This window comes from Chaetura pelagica, unplaced genomic scaffold (assembly GCF_000747805.2).
Source record: "Chaetura pelagica isolate M959 unplaced genomic scaffold, ChaPel_1.0 scaffold159, whole genome shotgun sequence".
Lineage (NCBI taxonomy): Eukaryota > Metazoa > Chordata > Aves > Apodiformes > Apodidae > Chaetura > Chaetura pelagica.
In genome coordinates, this window is record NW_009954555.1 from 1793337 (window position 1) to 1811755 (window position 18419).

At 41.1% G+C, this 18419-nt stretch overlaps 1 protein-coding gene across 1 annotated transcript in view; it reads right to left on the minus strand.

Annotated features, from left to right (window-relative positions):
- Positions 1-5398: 5398 nt before the first annotated feature.
- KIF1B (kinesin family member 1B) overlaps positions 5399-18419 on the minus strand; it is a 94344-nt gene continuing 81323 nt past the window's right edge. Inside the window, exons 35-47 of the mRNA XM_010005143.1 lie at positions 17129-17223; positions 16760-16865; positions 12524-12638; positions 11848-11981; positions 11255-11316; positions 10421-10566; positions 9799-10038; positions 9335-9406; positions 8604-8725; positions 7847-7996; positions 7168-7360; positions 6460-6578; positions 5399-5690 (exon numbers count right to left, since the gene is read on the minus strand). Of these exons, the coding sequence (XP_010003445.1) occupies positions 5648-5690; positions 6460-6578; positions 7168-7360; positions 7847-7996; positions 8604-8725; positions 9335-9406; positions 9799-10038; positions 10421-10566; positions 11255-11316; positions 11848-11981; positions 12524-12638; positions 16760-16865; positions 17129-17223 (1597 nt within the window). The 3' untranslated portion in view covers positions 5399-5647. The remainder of the gene's footprint in view (positions 5691-6459; positions 6579-7167; positions 7361-7846; positions 7997-8603; positions 8726-9334; positions 9407-9798; positions 10039-10420; positions 10567-11254; positions 11317-11847; positions 11982-12523; positions 12639-16759; positions 16866-17128; positions 17224-18419) is intronic.

The following is an 18419-nucleotide window of genomic DNA, read 5'->3' on the forward strand; positions in this document are numbered from 1 at the left end:
GGTGCAGCTGCGGGAACACCTTCCCAGGCTGCAGCTGCGAGGGACCCGAACAGCTGGGCACAAGAAAACCTGGGGACTCTGCCCATCCCTCAGGATTGAGGTGAACATGAGATGCGGGAGAAGAAAGTTTCGTACCTCTGCTCCTCGCCAGGCAGATCCACCATCAAGACAAACCTGCCTTTTGAGCGTGTTTACTCGGGATTAAAGGCACATTCCAAAGATGAAGTCTGGCAGCAAACTGACCCATCAAGTTTTTTGATTCATTTTGATTTTGGGGCATTTTGGGTGAATCAGTGAAACACCAAGAAGCTCCTAAGAAGTCCTGAGCTGGCAGAAGAGCAACCAGAAAATGTTAACGTGTTACTCAAGTGTCTGAGAAAAAAACAAGGACTCAGCAAAAGCAGCGAGAAGCTGCACAACGTGCACCACAGCTCTTCAGATAAAGAGCAGCTCTTGCAAGCAGCCTGGCAAAATATTCTGCCATTATGCAGCAGTTCCAGTTCCCAGAGGTGTCTGACAACGCTCAGTGACCCATTTTTGTGGGGCTTAAAAGGAAATGCTCTGCCCAGTGTCCACACCATGACTTTTAACAGCTGCAAAGAACTTGACACTGTCAGACCAAGCTAGGGAAGATCCACAGGGATTCCCTCACACACCCTTGTCCACAGAGCTGGTGCTGACCCTTTGCTGTCACGTTGTGGTGGTTGGGTTTCACACGCTTCCTGTAATTTCCAACTGTCACCCCCAGATAAGCAAGCTGAGCAGCAGCAGCACCATGACACCCATGTTTTATCTTTCAAGGAAAAGAATCTTTTGTAAGCAACCAAAAACCCCTTAGAAATGCTGTGCAACACATCAAATGGAACAGGATGAGGAAGGATGAGAAGGGCCTCTCATCTTTCTCAAGAACCACCAAAACAAATTTATCTTCACAAAAGCATAAGTTTGTTCAGGACAGGTTTTGAAAAAAGTAATCCACATAAGGTACTAGTAAACAAATAATAATTAAAGGAGAAGACATCATATCTGCTAATGCACTGGTTGTACCTTTATTGTTTCACCTCGTTCACTAACAATTCAGTGGTGCAAGGTTACCATACACAGTTAGATATCTGCATTGCACACCTAAGGCTATACAGCAAATGGATCAGAATTAGTACAAATACATGAACTATATTTACATTTTGTATACTCAAGCTCCAAATATCAGATATATTTACAAAATAAAATAAGAAAATGAAAACCTGAAATTAATGTACAGTGGTGCTGATACACTCCTTCGCTGGGATGAAATCAGTTTGCAGATATTTGTTCAAGAAGGCCACTTATACAGCATATACCTTGTATACCTTGTGTACAGAGAGATTAAACAGGGAAATGGGGACCACAAATTTTAAAAAGTATGTATTTCAGTGCAACAGCATGTCTGATGTCCAAATTCAAGAACTGTAACCAACTGCACATGAAGTATGAACAGAGGGGAAAATAAAGAACTGATCCTGGGAAGTGCTGGGATCATTTGGGACTCCCTCTGCTTCTGGTCCCTGGGGTCCAGGCAAGCAGCAGGCAGGTCAGTACTGCTCAGGATCAGGCCATTAACTTGGCAACATTAAAAACTGAAGACTTATGGCCTCCATACCCTCAGTTTTCTGAATACACAGCTGATCCTGTTAATTTAAAAGCTGTTCCAAATAACATTGGACACAACCATCTGGTTCGTGTTGGACTAGTTTTGATTTCAAATACTTAGAACGCATAAATGGCCTTCTGAACAAAAGGAGTCAATCCTGTTCTTGAACAGCTGATGTTTTTTAAACAAGGAAGCACAAAATTAATACATTCCTGCTACGTACAGTACAGTTCAGACCACAGATTGGGGTTATTCACCACAATTGAGAGATGCAACGCACACGTTAGAGACCCATTTTGAAGTACATTCAGCAAACCCTTCCAGAGCAGCATTATCATCCTTCCTTTCAGCAGCAGGTTCACAGCTGCATCTGCAACAAAAACACCCACCACAGTAAAAACTAACACAAACCAAGGCTGTGCAAGAGTACCAGAAAGATGCATATGCATAGGCAGTATTAGTTGATTGTATAGTACCAATGGGTGTTAGAACAAAGCTAATCCTCTTATCCAATGTGCAAATAATTACAGATGTATAAATATACATTACATAAAATTAAATCCCTGTAAATTAGATAACAAGCAGCAAGAAGTAAAGTCTTTGCTTTGAAATTCTTTGCTAATCAGTAATAAGGACTATTAGACACTGACCAAAATAACCCCTTTTTCTCACTGGTTTGGAAGTCATGTTCCCTTCTTCATCCCAGAATATAGGAATTTTCTTTAAAAAGGTACTTAAAGTGCATTTCTAAAATACAGTATAGGAGTTTTGGTTTAGTTTTAAAATGCCCAGGAAGCTACAATACCAGCAACGTAGTTTTCAATGGACAAAAAAAGGTAATTTTCTCCTTCCTTTTAGCTAGGAACACAAAAAAACCCAAAATGCAGCACAGTTTCACTCTCATTCTCTCTAAGAAATGCCTACCAAGTTTGCTACTAGTGCATATGCTCCATGGGCTGGCAGGCCCACAGCATGATGCCTCTCTGCAGTGGCTGAGTCCCAAGAGCTGGCTGACTCAAGGACTCACACACACACACACAGCAGGTAACCAAGAGTGGGCCTTTTAAATGTCCAAAGAAAGCAGCTTAGCACATTTTTCCCTTCTTGCCCTGTTTTCTGAAAATAAATATCTAACAAGTTGGGCTAGACCAAAAAAGATTTGAAGTGAATGGAAATCCACTTTTTTTTATTTTGTTACGCTTTTAAAAAACACCTGAATTTATTTTAGTCCAGTGTTAGGTAGGGAAACTGGTGTCTCAAACTAGGCTTCAATAACTAGTGAAAATCTGTAACTGTGTGCCTTGATGTCAGACCTGGAAATGGCAATGCCCATTTGGACTCCACAAAACAAGAATCAATTTTGTCACAGATTATGCAGCTTTAAGAGATACTGATGCTTAAAAACAGAATTTTGGTCTTCTGAGGAGCTACCATCCACAGATACATCAAGCCATCAGAAGCTGCTTGGGGTCTTCAGATAGAAGAATAACATTTATGCAACACAGCTGTAACATCTCCAGATGTCTATAAAATAAGCATCTGTCTCTTCCTGCTTTTAAAGGAAGATCCCTTAATCATGTTTTTATGCAATGCCAGTATTTCCTTAGTTCATTTTCTGGCTTATCCAAAGCAAAGACTTAGCCAACTAGTTTTCTTCTAGTTAAAAAAAGAAAAAGATAAAAATTAAAATGCTCTCAGCGTGTCACAAAATACCCCCACCTAAATCACTACACCTCCTCAAACTGGTTCCACTTTCATTCTAAATGGTGGTGATAGGAACAACTTAAGTGCTTAAAATTAGCTTAAGTCTGGAGATCAGCTTAGCTCCAGCCTGGGAGCCCTCCTGCAGCACCAGCAGGTTTATTTATCCACACACTGGAAGTGCATTATCAGCCATTGCATAACAAAGGAATATCATCACTGCATTAAGAGTCACAAACAGTTAAACAAGACAAAAAACAGAAGAAGAAAAAATGAACATCCCTATTATGCTCCTGGGTCCCCAGGGTGCTCCCTCACTCTGGCTTCCAGTTCTGAAATCAGAGGACCACAGGAGATACTACCTTGAAATACATAAAGATAAGTCCTAGCAAGTGTCAGACTCTGTCTCCCTGCTCCTTTGCCAAACATGCTCTGGTGTCTCCCTGGGCACTGCACTTTACTGAAGAATGAAAACCCTGTAAAGCTAAAATGTGCTCAACTGATGCCAGTCCCACTGACACTTCTGACCATAGACCTTTCAATGCACAGCATGACTTGCTGATGAGTGAGCTGATTCAAAATGACCTTCTTGAGCTGGCCTGTGCCTACTGTAAGAGTGGAACAACACCTTTTCATCTCTCCCTTGAGAGGCTGGAAGGTCAGGATGAAATTCCTGTGTACTTCCCAGGATCACAGCTAGTCCTACCAGTGTCCAAGTTGAGTCAAGAAAGTACAGCACAGCAGTCTGAAACAGTAAAAGAAACCACCCTCCCCTTGCCCCACTAACCTCCCTGAAAACACAACTAAGAAAAATGAATAAGGAAATTAATTCCACTTTCCTTTATTGGGGTAAGGACCAAACCTTTAGCCATAAGGAGAACTTACATTGTAGGTCAAGAACTAACACCACCAGCTCATCTCCAATAAGCCAATTATTACACCCCACCAACCAGGGCTGGAGTCTACTTGATCCATCCTCCAGTAAGGATTAATTCTAAAGTTAAAACTAACTAGGGGGTTCTAGCTGATGAAAATTATAGCAGGGGAATTAGGAGACATTCAAGAGTTATTCCAAAAGGAGGCAGAAGTGTCCTGCTGTTCCCTGGAGAATACTGCAAGTGCTCGGTCTAGAAATCATTTTGTAGACAGAGGATGCTTTCCCCATGACCAGATGGATGTCATCTGAGTACTACACATGAGGGGTGCATGCACAAGGCCTTTCAGAACGGTGCCACAGAGCAGTCTGTCCTCGCATGCCAAAGACAACCGGTAAATTTCTTCCAAGAGAGGTGAGAACTGTTGCTACAGGAACTCAGAAGTCGGGACCAACAGCAGAAAGAGGAGCTGCTGCCCTCTCGTGGTGACCTCCTGAAAGCGCTCAAGGGAACACCCACACTTTCCCTTAACACTCTCCATCTGTCCAGTGCGAGTCTGAGGATCCAAAACTTCAGGGATTCTATCTAATATTTCAGTGACGTGGTTTATTTTCCTCACATCAGCACAAGTTCTGTCTCCTCGGCTCAGTTCAGAGGCAGAGGAATGTTACTGTTTTGGGAAAGAGGTAAAGCCAAACACTGTTCACTTGCAGCCCTACAGCAAGAATTTAAAGGCAGATTTTTCCAGCCAGCCCCTCTTAGTTTATTCCCCCCCTTTTTCCAGCTCATGCCTTCACCTGTTGGACCCTGGAAACTCAAAAACTTGCACCAAGTCCAAAAGCCAGTCTGCCCAGATAGATTTGTCCAATATCAGCTTTACAACAGAGTTTAAATTAGCAGCTGGATCCAGAAAGCCTGAGGAGCTATTGCAGTTCCTGGCTGGGTAACATCTACATAGAAGAACTGATCTTTCCCTGGCATTAGAACTTTGCCCTGAGGGAACCAATGACTATTGCCAAGTCACAAACTGAATGAAAAACCTGCAGCAGTCTAGACGGACAACAATGGACAGTGGGACAGACACCAAAGGTCAGATGGAACGGGAAAACAAGTGTTATAAGAAAAAATAAATAACTTTTTTTTTTTTTCTTTTTAGAGTCGTGCATAATCACTTGTTTTGTTGGGTTTTTAACATTTTTTTTGTCTTTCTCTTTTTGTTTCTCCACATGCTACTAAGTAGGATTCTCGGCACAAGTGAAAAGAAACAAGGTAGGGTTAGAATACCTACAAAATGTGCTGAAGGACTGGGGGAGGTAGGGGAGGTTAAGCCACAGGATTACATACAAGAGAAACCGTCAAGAATCACAAAGAGAAAATGAGAGGTAACACTTCATCTATCGGAAAGTGAGTCAGGGAGAACAGATGAGAACATTACATGGACTCAGTACTTCAGCTGGCCCGTGCGTCTTCGAGCCAGTTTCGACCTGCACAGGAAAGAAGTGAAAAAGTATCTGTTGAACACTGGAAGTTTATTTTTCTTCCCCCCCCCTCCACAGTGTGTCCACCTTTTTTTAGAACGCTTTCGTTCAGTCCTAGTTTACTTTATATGTTTAGAAAACCTAAAATATATCAAGGACTATAGTAAGAATGACTTCTCACTCTTCTGCTGTGCTCCTTTAAAGGGATCTGTTAAGAACTGCACTGTTAAGAAATTATTTGCCTTTTTACAGTAATAGCTTCAGTTTTTAATTACATTTTTTGTACTGAAAGGAAGCATAGCATAGTAAGGTCTCTTCAGCAAGCTGGGGATGTCTGTGACCTGAGTCAAAGGGAAGGCTTCTAGAGAAATTCAAAAAAGGGAAGGAAATGAGAATTTCTGCTTCAGCTCACATTCAATCCCCATCTGTCTGCACAAAGGCAGCAAGAAGCTTTATAAATTTGTAAAACAGCTATATAAGGAAACCACTCTGTGGGCTCCCAAAGTAGTATTGCATGAAGCATATGACACACGTTCAGAAACTGAATACATCCGCTCAGAATGTCACCAGCCAAAGCAACAGCCACTGCACTTCCTGAAATGGAGGGACTGATGTTTTTCACTCCTTGCCCACCCTCCTCCCTCCTTCAGTTCACCCATCGTGCCAAATCCTTCAGCAAAAGATTAAATTCAGTGACAAACTACCTGCCTACTTACTTATGACTATCTTACTACTTAGGCTTTGCAGCACTGCCTGCCCAGGAGCTGCCTCTTACCTTATTGTGCCAGCAAGGAGTGGATTGAAGGCATATAACCAGTCATTCATGTCCTTGTCATTGATGGCCTGAAGCAGGACGCCACGATGCTTTGTGCATACACCAAATGTGTTGGGTGTCTGGAATATTAAGGACAATTTAAAATACTGAAGTCTAGAAGCACAGAAGCTGCTGCACAATTCCTCTCTGAGAAAGTTTGCTATGTCACATTCCTAAAAACCACGAGACCTAAAGTCTTTAATTAAAGCTTCACTAGTCATTTCCAGGATATTATTAGTCAAATGGGACATGATCTACAAAATGCAGTTTTAACTTATGAGGGTGAACCTAAAGAGCTGGTGAGATGGACCCGTAAAGTTGATTTGATTCCTGGTGGGATATTTGTGCGTGTTGTTTTGTTGTGGTTTTTTTTTTAAGCAAACAAAACACACAACCCCAAACACCACAGAAAGGAAACTACAAAAACAGAGAACACAGGGTGATGGCACCAACACAAGCTCACAAATGCAAACTGAGTATCTAGCAGCAGTTTGTGCATCTTGTAAACTGTGTGTAGAACTTTGTGGGCAGACTCATCCCATGCCAGACATTCTCCAAAACACAGATCCATCCTCCTCAGACCTGAGCTGACACACAGGATGGTGTGGAGGTTCTACTGCTTGTAATATTCCTGCTCTGTGGTAAACGAACAATAGCTCTCAAACTCACCTTTACCATGGCCTGTTGATCCTCACTGTATTCCACCTGAGCTGTGGATAAGTTTATGATTCCTCTTTCTACAGGATCTTTGTCACTGTTATAAATAAAAACGTAGGGACGACGAACCACCACAAAGTGCTTGGCCCAGGAGCTGGAGAGTGGCTCCTTGAAGTGGAGGTATCCTTTCTTTGAGACCACAGAGCTGGAAAAAGACCAAATCAAAATAAGATAAACCAGAATATATTTTCCCCTTAAATAAGGCACCTACTGAGTATCCCTAGCAACTGTAAAACACTGTATAAGACACTTGGTTCTTAATATGTTTTGTCTGCAACAGTCATATGAAAAAGTTCTATATTAAGTTGAATTTTGTCTTCAAGAACTATGCAGAAGTCTGACAGAAGGACCCAGAGATCTCTACTTCCATGAACTTAATGGTTTTGATGATCATACACAATAATTAAGTTGCTAGAAATCCTGTATATTAAGTAGATGCAGGAAATTAATGCTGCAGAGATCAAAGATCAACACAACTCTCATCAATCCTGCCTCCACCATCCAGAACTCTGCAGTTCTGCCACCACCCATTTAATTTACCTTTCCCAAATGGGGCAAGGAGACTACAAATCTCAGAAAGCCCCAGTGTCAGCTCTCAGAAGCCAAGGTCACACTGCAACAGTAAACCCACCCTGGTCTGATTTCTTCAATATCAGGAACAAGGTTTAGGAATTCATTCTTTCCAGCTCTGGCAAGATAGGAAGTTTCTACTGCAGGAATTAGCTGGAACTGTTCCACCTCGTGACAGGGACTGGAGGCACGAGAATTTGCTTCTGGTGTCCTTTGAGAAAAAGAATTTTAAAAGGCACAGAAAGAAAAGTAAATTACAACAAACCAACTGAATGTGACAATGGAATTTAGAGTCCATCTACAGCCCAGCCTGTCTTTATTCTTCAGTCCAGATTTTCTGCATGACATTGGGATCCTTTTGCACTATATCAAATAGCATTTCCCTTGAAATCTGTGGAATAAAACTTCTAATAACTGCTAATAGGTTGTTTCCCCAATACTTCTCTTTTCCCCAATATTTCTCTTGCCAAATACAGTCACAACACAGAGAGTTGTCTCACTATGGTTTGATATTAGATGTACTACTTCTCAGAACTCCTCTTCTAGGAATGTTAAACTAAGAAGGTACAAATTACACATCTTTCACTAAGTAGTTATTCCAGATTTCATAAAAAAATATCTTCTATAGAAAAGAAAAATACTTAAAAAGAACAAAATAGAAAAAATAATTGTGCAGAGTGATTGGAAAAGGCAGAGGGGCTGTACAAAGACATCTGGGAAACAGAGAAAAGGAATGGGGGAAAAAAATCAGAAAACATAGCAGAGAGATCTGGGAAGCACTGATAAGTAATGCTTTCCTATTACTACCCTATACTTACTTCTGATCAATTGAGTTGCATCTGGAATCCACCAGAGAAGGGCAGGTAGATGAAGGTGTGAGGGTAGCACTGCTGAAACTGGACACTGATGGGTCCCGCCCAATCGGGGAAATATCTGACAGCTACAAGGGCAAAAAGAGGCAAAATATTACAGGGGAAGTGATTTCTAGCTAGTGCTCAGTCCTGGCTAGAACACAGCATTCAGCATGCAGAGGGCTCGGATCACAGAAAGGGATTTCTAGCAACCATTTCCCTACTCGGTAGCAAATTCTGCACACACACAACCTTCAAAAACCCAACTGGGGGTGAAAACGTGATGCTGGTACTTCTGTAGACACAGCTTGTTATTCATGTGCTGCACCTCTGATTATCCACACCCTGACTTAGTCAAATTAAGACTATCCAGTCTGCAGTTTGGTGCCCCCTGTGCCTACAGTCACAATTTTTAAAACAGCCAATTTATCCTTTACATAGGGGAAGTGTATGTTGGGAAAGATAAGAACACTTCCAGTCTGCTAATGAACTAGTAACTATGCTACAGTGCAAGTTCACACCATTTCTATGGCTTGCAATGGTCTTTGGAACCTGATACTGAATAGCCAAATGCTTCCAACAGACTGAAAAGACAGAAAATTAATATGAAGGGTTTTGTCCCTTCATAATATGGACAGATTGCACAAATTACAAATCACACTACAAATACAGTATATTGTATGGGATTAAATATTGACCTTGCAGTCACTGATGCTGTTGTACACCTGGTTGAACTCCCGATTGAAAGTGTGAGTCAGAAGCTGCAGACACTAGGCAGAGAAAAAAAAAAAACCTTTAGAAAATAATTTTATATTTAGATTTTCAGAGCAATTTGAACACGATTTCTCAAGACACGCTTGGCAGCTCATTAAAGAACAAACAAATGCTAAAAACTGCTGTGAAAACTCCCAGAAGCAGAAGGGAACAATCACTTTTACAGTTTCATTTACAGAACTACTGATGCGGGGGAATGAGGTACAACCATAGCACAAACCCAGCCACCAGCACTGGCTGGTGAGAAGGTATTATTTCACTCCAAGGCACCTTAAAATGAAACTCACACAATACTGAATATTCATCATGCTACCTGAGAAGTTCATCATTCATGATCTCTGGCAACATCACCTCAATTTAGACCCAAGCTGCTTTTCCCATGCTCTACCTTGGTTGCCAGCTCCTTCTCCCGATCCACCAGGCTCTCTATGTCTGCTGAATCGTAGCCACTGCTCTCACTGGGTGTCACAGCACTCTCAAATGTTGTTGTGGAAATCTGAGAGGAAATGCTGGTGGAGGTACTGAGGGTTCCACTGCTCAGACTGGGAGACAAGGAGTCACTCAGGGACTTGGGGATACTGTCACCAAGCTTTTCACGAAGCAGAAGGAAATGCCGGGTTTTTTCCACCTAGTAGGAAAGGAAATTGGTATCAACTCCAGGATGTTCCCTATTTTACAGGCAAGGAATTCTTATGCATTCTTTTAAGATTCATACCAGTAAACAGTTATGCATTCTTTTAAGATTCATACCAGTAAACACTTTCCACTGGGAAGAGAGTTTACAATGGCACTAGAAGTGCAATCTACCAATATTCTGAGCTGAAGGTTCTACCCAGCAGAGCCCCACCCACCTTCTGTCCTCTCGGTTGGAGAAATTACATCTTGACTTTGAGAACGAACTCCTAATTTGGAACCCATTCAACTCAGGTGGTCTCACAGTGGCTAAACTAAAGGCAAACTCAAACACACAGCTGTGCTTTTTCTTTCATTTCTGCTGTGTCTTTACTCACCTCATGCAGCAGCTCCAGTTTCTCCAGTTCCCATTGATGCTCTAGAATGAGGCTGTCACCTCTGGGCCTCCAACCTGCCAGGTTCTCTTCTCCTCGCACATATGCCACAGATGTATCCAGGACTTTCCTCCTCCTTCTCTGCATTCCTGAGCAGAAAAAAACAACAGAAAACATGTGAAAAACATAGTCAGAGGGATGACATTAACAAACACCCAACAGCAATTTGTGAAAAACCAACAGTTCCACTGTTTGGCTGGAAATATACAAGGCAATGATGTCAGTAGCAGCAATCACACATCCCAAAGAGATCTGATTAAGACCAGCTCTCTTGCTGCGTTCAGGAATTTTCTGTTGACCACCATATAATGCAAACTCCTGTTCAGTCTCATTCAACACAAGAACTTCAGTTGCTAGGTCTTGGAGGAACTGGTACTACATGAACTACATGCCTTCTAAGTCATCAAACCATACCTTCTAAAAGCCAAGAGGAAGCTCTACTGCTGCAAAACCAAGTCTCAACTGTGTTAGTTAAGAGCCATGTATTATGCCTCCAAGTCTATGACCCAGGTACATCCCTAGTTTCCTGATATACCCATATCAGAAAACGTAAAGTTCTCAGTGAATCCTTGGCTCACCAATGTTAAACACAGATCCAAGTGGAAAGAGAAAGCCTGCATAAGTTTTTTATGGAATGGCAATGTTCCATTGCTCCTGTGAAACACAGGAATTGTGTCCCATCAGGAGAGAGTTTTACAGTTTGTTCTCCCCATTAAATTTTCTGCAGTATTTCAGTTTACAGCATCTTTCTAGTTTGAACATCTGGTCACTGCTCACCTGGACTTCCTGTGTCTGCCATTTTGCACAAACTTAGTTCATAGATCCCAGTCACTCGATTGCTGTTCACAAGAAAAGAAAAAAGCCCACAACTATTATCTGCAGAAATGAAGTGTAATAGCTTTAGCTAAGTGGTCCCCAAATTAGAAGTTTAAGGATAGTTGTTAGAACCAAATCTTTATTCTAATCTTGATATAAAGTAGTCAGGACAGACTGCAAGACCTGTAAAAATGGCACTTCCCCAATGTTTCCCACCCCACTTAGACTCAAAAGAACAGCTGCTGCAGTAAATTCCAGGTCAGGATGAGGGTTATCTATGTGCAAGCTTGAAAAATGGATCTCTAACTGTTCAGTCAGAAGGCTGGAAAATCTGTCAGTAAAGACAGAAGCCATCAGTGTTTCACTGCCAAACAAATAAATGCCAGCATGCAAGAATGTTCAGAACCAGACTGAAGAACTGTAACTAGGTATACTTTCAAGGAAGAGATAAAGAAAACTAAGAAAAAACTAAGGAAACTTCTCCCCATGCAGTCTAAGACAAAAAGTATATGGTGACATGAAAGACTGACACCAAAACTGGTTATTGAACTTACGAATCTGGAGATTTGGAGTAGCCACTGCCAAAGAGGTTGCGCAGTGATCGTGGGGGGGAGATCTTGGCATCTCGTGAGTAAAAGACCATACAAACATCCTTTGTTATGACTGCAGGCTGGATGCAGTGGTCAAGCTAAGAGGAAAAAAAAGGAATGAATGAGTGGCTACAGACAACCGTGCCAAGTCATACTGCTTCCTTGTTTTAGTGAGACAGCTTTTTGAAATTTGTTCTTGTTTGGATCTTTGGTGAAGGGGTTTTTTAATGTGTTTCTCTGAAAGAAAGCTGTCAAATTTCTCGATGCATCTTGTGGGTGAAATCATTGTACTACACAAAACAGTGTCTTGCATGCAAAGCCAAGAGCTAAGCCAGTGTTTGTACTAGGCCAGTGTTTGTAACACAAGTAGTACTGACATAGCAACATTCACTGATTTCAATGGATTTTCAGATAAAAAGATAGATAAAATGAGGCATAAAAAGGTAAGGACATCACCAGTTTCACAATTGTCAAGGTATCACTGCCTCTCAACATCAATACACTAACTGAATAAATTTTTCCACTCTGCTCCCAGGAAATGAATGAAGACTTTCACTGTTTTATCTCAGGTACACACTGTCTGCTGTCACAAAGAGTTACATCTGAGGCACAAGCAAAAAGCAAGGTGCAGGTCTCTAACCTCCAAGTAAGCAGAAAGGGTCATATATATCTTCTCTCCATACGGTGTCACTCGATTGAGGAGCAGGGAATTATGCAAGGAGCTATCCCAAACTGCTTCAAACCGATAGAAAGTCCTAGAAAAAAAGTACAGAACAAGATGAATAGTAAGTTCCTCTGCACCCCTCTCATTGGTCAGTGTAAAGCATCTCTTCCTTGACAACATCTACTATGATTGTCATTGATCTCAGTGGTTTAGATAACAAATATGTGAAGCAAAGACCTTTTCTTCTTTCCCAGGATTACTTACTTGTACCTCAGGCTCAAGGCAAAAGAGACCCTTGCCTCTTATGAAAAGGACCCATCCAAGAGAAAAGAGGGAATATAGAGAACAAAAGCTGTCAGCACACTACAAGGAAGTTAGCATTAAAGAATAGTTGTTCTAAAACAGACAGAATTCCTCCCTATTGCTTCAGATGCAATTCAGCCCAGATGGACCTCCACAGTACATGGGAAGATTCTTTATTGTAATGAACATGCATTCTACACCATATGTTAAGACTAACTCCCTCATATAAAACCAGCAGCTTCTGATAGCAAATCAGAATGGCTCATAGGTCGGGGTAAGTCCTATATTCAATGGATAAAAATTTCTTCCTACATTCCCACTAGCTTCAAGTAAAAACAAACTTTTGTGAGAAGTTACTCAATTTGGTACATTAAAAGAAAGGAGCAGAATGCTCCCTCAAGTTCTATCCCAGCAATCAGGGAGGTTCACCTGTTCAAGTACAAAGTAAGAGACAGCATCAAGCACAGGTCAGCTGAATCATCAGGTCTAGAGTCACCATTACACTCTCTCCTCTCTAACAGGGGCTTAGAGAAATGAGACTCATCTCCTATAAGTTCCTTTGGGAAGAAATCCTATACCCTTACTCAGGAATACAACACACTTTGGAGTTTTCTACACTGGTAACAGAAAAATAAGACATTAGTTCTTCATCACCTCCATGTAATTTCCCTCCCAAGCCCCCTTGCTGTTGAGGTCTTCCATCCCATTTCGAGTATATTATTTTTTAAAAACAAGTAATATCTCAAATGAGCTTCTGTACTTCTGCCCAAGGCCAACTCAGAAAAAAAAGTAATAATTTAACTGAAGACAAACGACAAAAAGCAGGGTGGGGGTGGAATGAAGAAATAACAAAAAACAAAGGAAAAAGAAACATGAAGCAGCCTAAGAGCAGATATATCAAAAACAAAGAGTGCTGATCTCAGAGTTTCCAAGAATCCCCTTTTCCTAATACCAATTATACAATTCCAAGCTAACACACTGAGACACCATGAACATTGCTATATACTGTTTTCATTTAAAATAACATAGTTCAGAAATTACTTCTAAATGTCTCACCTCTATTAAAAATGCTACATACTTATACTCAAGGCTAAGTAATTGTTAACTTTAAAAGCACTGTAATATAATAATCCTTACTCGAATTAGATTAGACAAGCAACACAGGTTGTCCTCTAACCCTTAACAAATCTGTGTTGAGTCTCTTATGTTTTACTCTTTCATCATGTCTTAACTATGAGTGCGATTTTCTGAACTTTTAGTAAGCTCTAGATCTGCTGTCTAGGTGGAATAAGTAGTAAAACCTGGTTCTTCACAGATGGGAAAGCCAGTGTACCTAGCCCCCGAATCAGCTCTGCACCATTGCCAAACATGACTTCCCATCATGAGGAGAGAACACAGGAGTAAATTGTTCATCCGTGCAGAACTAAATGCCCCCATTTAGCAAAATTAGGGTTTTTGGATGAACACCAGATTGAAGTCAAACATATCTTCCAGTTACTCTACTGGATTTTGTCTAGCCAGGAAGTTAAATATACACAGTCTTGTCTGTCCAAACCAGAACTTGCTGTAATAGTTAAGAAAGGGAGACAAAAATCAGAAGTGAGCAAACTTCTTTCAGCATAGACAACAGCACAAGGAGGGAAATGGAGCATAGAACAAGCAAAGCATGGAAAACAGGAGAAACAGGTTAAAGGCACCAATACACAGTTAAAACTGACTTTTCAGTGGATGTTAGTGAAAGGTGGTGAATCAAGAGGACTGAAGACTTAAAGTCTTCCCTTTTTCAAAGGTGCAGAACAGAGAAACCAGAGTGCAAATTGTCCCAGATTGTGCGGCCAGCACACCTGGCTGGGATCCAGCCTGGAAGGTGAAAGGAATCCTGACTGAGCAGCTACTACATGTCTTACTTCTCTGCCAACTGGTAAACTAAGTAGCCGCAACTGCATGGTTAAATTTCAGATGCAAATCCACCCAAAGAACAGAGGTTGAATGCCAGTCACATGGCTGGAATTTCAAGTAACCTAATAATTCAGCCCTTGATTTGGTACTTCAAACATGGCAGGCATTAAGGAGTCAGAGACAGTAAGAAATTCCAAATTTAGATCTTTGATACAGAACAAAGAAAGAAAGTATCAAGCACTACCAACAGGGACTATATTCTGATGGCATATTTTGACAAGTGGAAAGACTGAACAAAGGAAACTATTTCTTACTTGTGACATTTACCCTCACAAGTTCCCCACTGGACTGTACCACAATAAACTTCCAACACAAAGGAGGAGGAGGAATCAGGCACAACTACTTCTGGAACAGCTAAGAGGCTGCTAACAAAGTTCAGTAAAAGCTACAAGGGAAAGGGCAGCAATACAAATGGGACATAAAGCATTCTGTTCTCAAGAATCTTTATGTACAAAGGAAGCAAACAGAAAATACCTAGGCATATCCTTATCAAGAAAGAGCCTGTAAAAACATAGAAAGAGCTTCAGTTAGTGCAGCCAAGAGCAGAACAGAAAACCAATAGCTGAGAGGAACAGAACAAGTGGATATAAAAAAAAAAATAAAATATGCACCAGCCAGAAGACAAGTCTGCAGACAATGAGCAAATCTAAGACACACCCCTCACCAGGGCTTCAATCCCACACCACCACTCTGCCAGAAGCTCATCCCACAACTTAAACCTTAACATTTTGTTAAGAGATGGTCAACACCTTCACTTCACTTACACTCATCTTTATCCAAGTGGCCCACCTATCAAAAACTACAGAGCTACAAAGGAATTTCTTGCAATTGCTAGAGAACAGAAAATACCGAGTTTTCCAACTGCAAATTCAATAGTTCCAGACTGGAAACCACCAACAGTTCCCTGATGTTCCAGTTACACTGATACATTAATCCAATACACTAAAAGTAAAATGCCCACATCTCACTGGGAGGCAAAGATAACTGCTAGAAAACCCCCTCACTGCCAGCACTCACAGACACTAGGTGGCAGGACATTCAGAGCAGGGTCCTGAATCCACCTTCAATATCGCAGCGCTATTTTAAAGTCCAAGCCTCTGATGGAAAAGGATGAAGCCATTTCAGTGCCTAGAGGGGTGTTGCCTCCAGCATTCGGCAGCTGCAGCAGAAATGGGCTCTGGAAACACTCATTCAGGGTTAAATTTCAGAGATATTCCTGCTTTGTACCAGCTAAAGAGCTGTGGAGTGGTCAAGTGACTGGCTGATGTCAGAGCAGGGCGAGGCTGTGCCGGCCCTGCAGCTTCTGCTTCACTGTCCTTTGGTGCAGATTCTGAGCAAACAACGTGGAGCCTGCCTGCATCTTTCCAGCCACACAGCCCGACGAGGACAGACAGCAGCCAGAAACCACTCAGATAGGGGCCCTGCTGTTGCCCAGACTGCAGCTACATGGAACAGACACCCCCTTATTAGGACTGGAGTCAATTTGTGAGGCATCTGTATAAATTCATAAATTATCAAGTTTAATTTGCAAAGCATGGCTCTTGCTGAAATTGTCACATGCTTGCTCCTGCAATAATACAGGTACCTACACATCCATAAATACATCTCCTGAGACTGCATTTGTATTTCAATGCTGTATTCTAGCAATAAACCTTGATGTCCGTTCTGAGTTCTAGGTTAAATTCTGACCCTCCCTTAAGCTGTTCCTTTCCATCCTCTTTTTATGGTGCTTACAAATGGAAAATAATTCAAATGCATTATCAAGAAATCCTCCAGACTTCAGCTTCAGCAATAATTTATGGTAACATTCATTCTCTCTCTATGCCTTGTGCCCATGGAATTCTACATTTAATAATCAGCAGCATTCTCAGTTTTCCAAACAACCTGCCAATACTTCAGAGGTCAAAGAAATTTTACATTCCTGCAAGAGTGCTCACTTGATTCCCTTACCTATTGGAGCTGTGAGAGGACTTCAGGTATTTTGCAGAGATAATATTCAGAGACAGAATAGCATCCACAGCAGCTTCATCTACCTCTGCTTTATTTCTTATACGACCTGAAAAGGGTAGGAGGGGAAATAAATTAAAACTAAACCTGAAACACAGAAATAATTTGTTTTCCCAAATATAATTTCAGACTATGTGATTAACAAGCAGCTGGAAGTTGAAGCTTCAAAATTCAAGTGTTTTCCTCTGGATCTTTTTCAAAATCCACCCCTCACAGTCAAAACTCATGAAGCTCACCATCTAATACAAAGAGAAATTACCACCAGTGCTTTTTGTTCCTTGCACAGCATCCTGCAAAGCAGGTTATACTCACCAACAACCAGCTCTCTCACATCTTTCCAGTGCAACTCACTGCCCTTCTCATGGATGATGGTGACTGTGATTCTGCGCTGGATTCCCTGGTGGAGTTCAAAAACAAAACACTGGTGAAATATTCCCCCACACACCATCTACCACCATCTGTTTTGCACTTATGCTGTAGTAATGAAGCAAATAAGATCATCACAATCAGTCTGTAAACACCTGTGTTTTTCAGGGCCCTAACATTACCTTAAGGGGATCATGTTATTCTCATGTGTAGCAGAAATTACACTTTTCCCTCCTCAGTCCAGCAAGAGGTTTTTAATCTAAACTAGTCCTGAAATTGTTGCCTGTGTGGCCCCTGGGATATATCTGAGCTGACCACAAAAGCAAATACATGGGTGATAGGTGCTTAAATACTTATACATTACATTGAAGTGCATCTACCAAAAGAACAAGTTAATTTACCAAAAGTTACTAGAATATAGCAACTCCTTATGCAGATATTCTCCTCCTCTGTCACATGTATTTGTTACAAGTCAAAATATAATATCTGTAACAGCTTGGAAGAAGGTAAAATTGTAGAATAGAAAGGAAGTAAGTGATGAGGACACTAGTAAATACTGAACATTTAATAGATATATTTTAAAGGAAATTATTGGAACATGACCATTATTACTAAGCTGTAAGAACTGTTCTTACAATTTTGAGAAAAAGAGAAAAACCAAGTCACAGGTAAACTCTGGAAAAGGACTAAGAATTTGGGAGTAGAAAAAACATAAGCCTATAAACAATACTTAGCTAAGATTATCTTTAGAATCTAACTAAAGACAAATTATTATTAAGGATTATTATAACAGTACTTGTGATTAACTACAGTTACTTAAAATGCACTGAGACGTGGTCATTGTGTAGATCTGTCTTAGAGCCACATTCAGTGAGAAAGACCTAATGAAAGTGGAGTCCACATGATCCTACTGTGTCTTTAGTAAAGATGTCAGAGAGCCCTGAAGGCACCAATCTGGTCCCAAAGGTTCCTGCTTTTTAAAAGGCTTTCATCTTTCCTCAGTGGGATGCAAACGAAATGGCGACATATTGGGACCAAACATTCTCCTGGTAGCCCCAGCCTGACAGACTAAGGACATACTGGAAGATGACTGACCCTACAGCTATCATCAGAGAGCTGTGTGGGAGAAAGCAGAACACATGAAAGATGCAAAATCCAGTCATTAGCTTCTAACCCCCCTCCAAGAGATAAAACTTGCTGTTCTACAGCCATCATTAGTACCTGGTGAAGCAGGAAT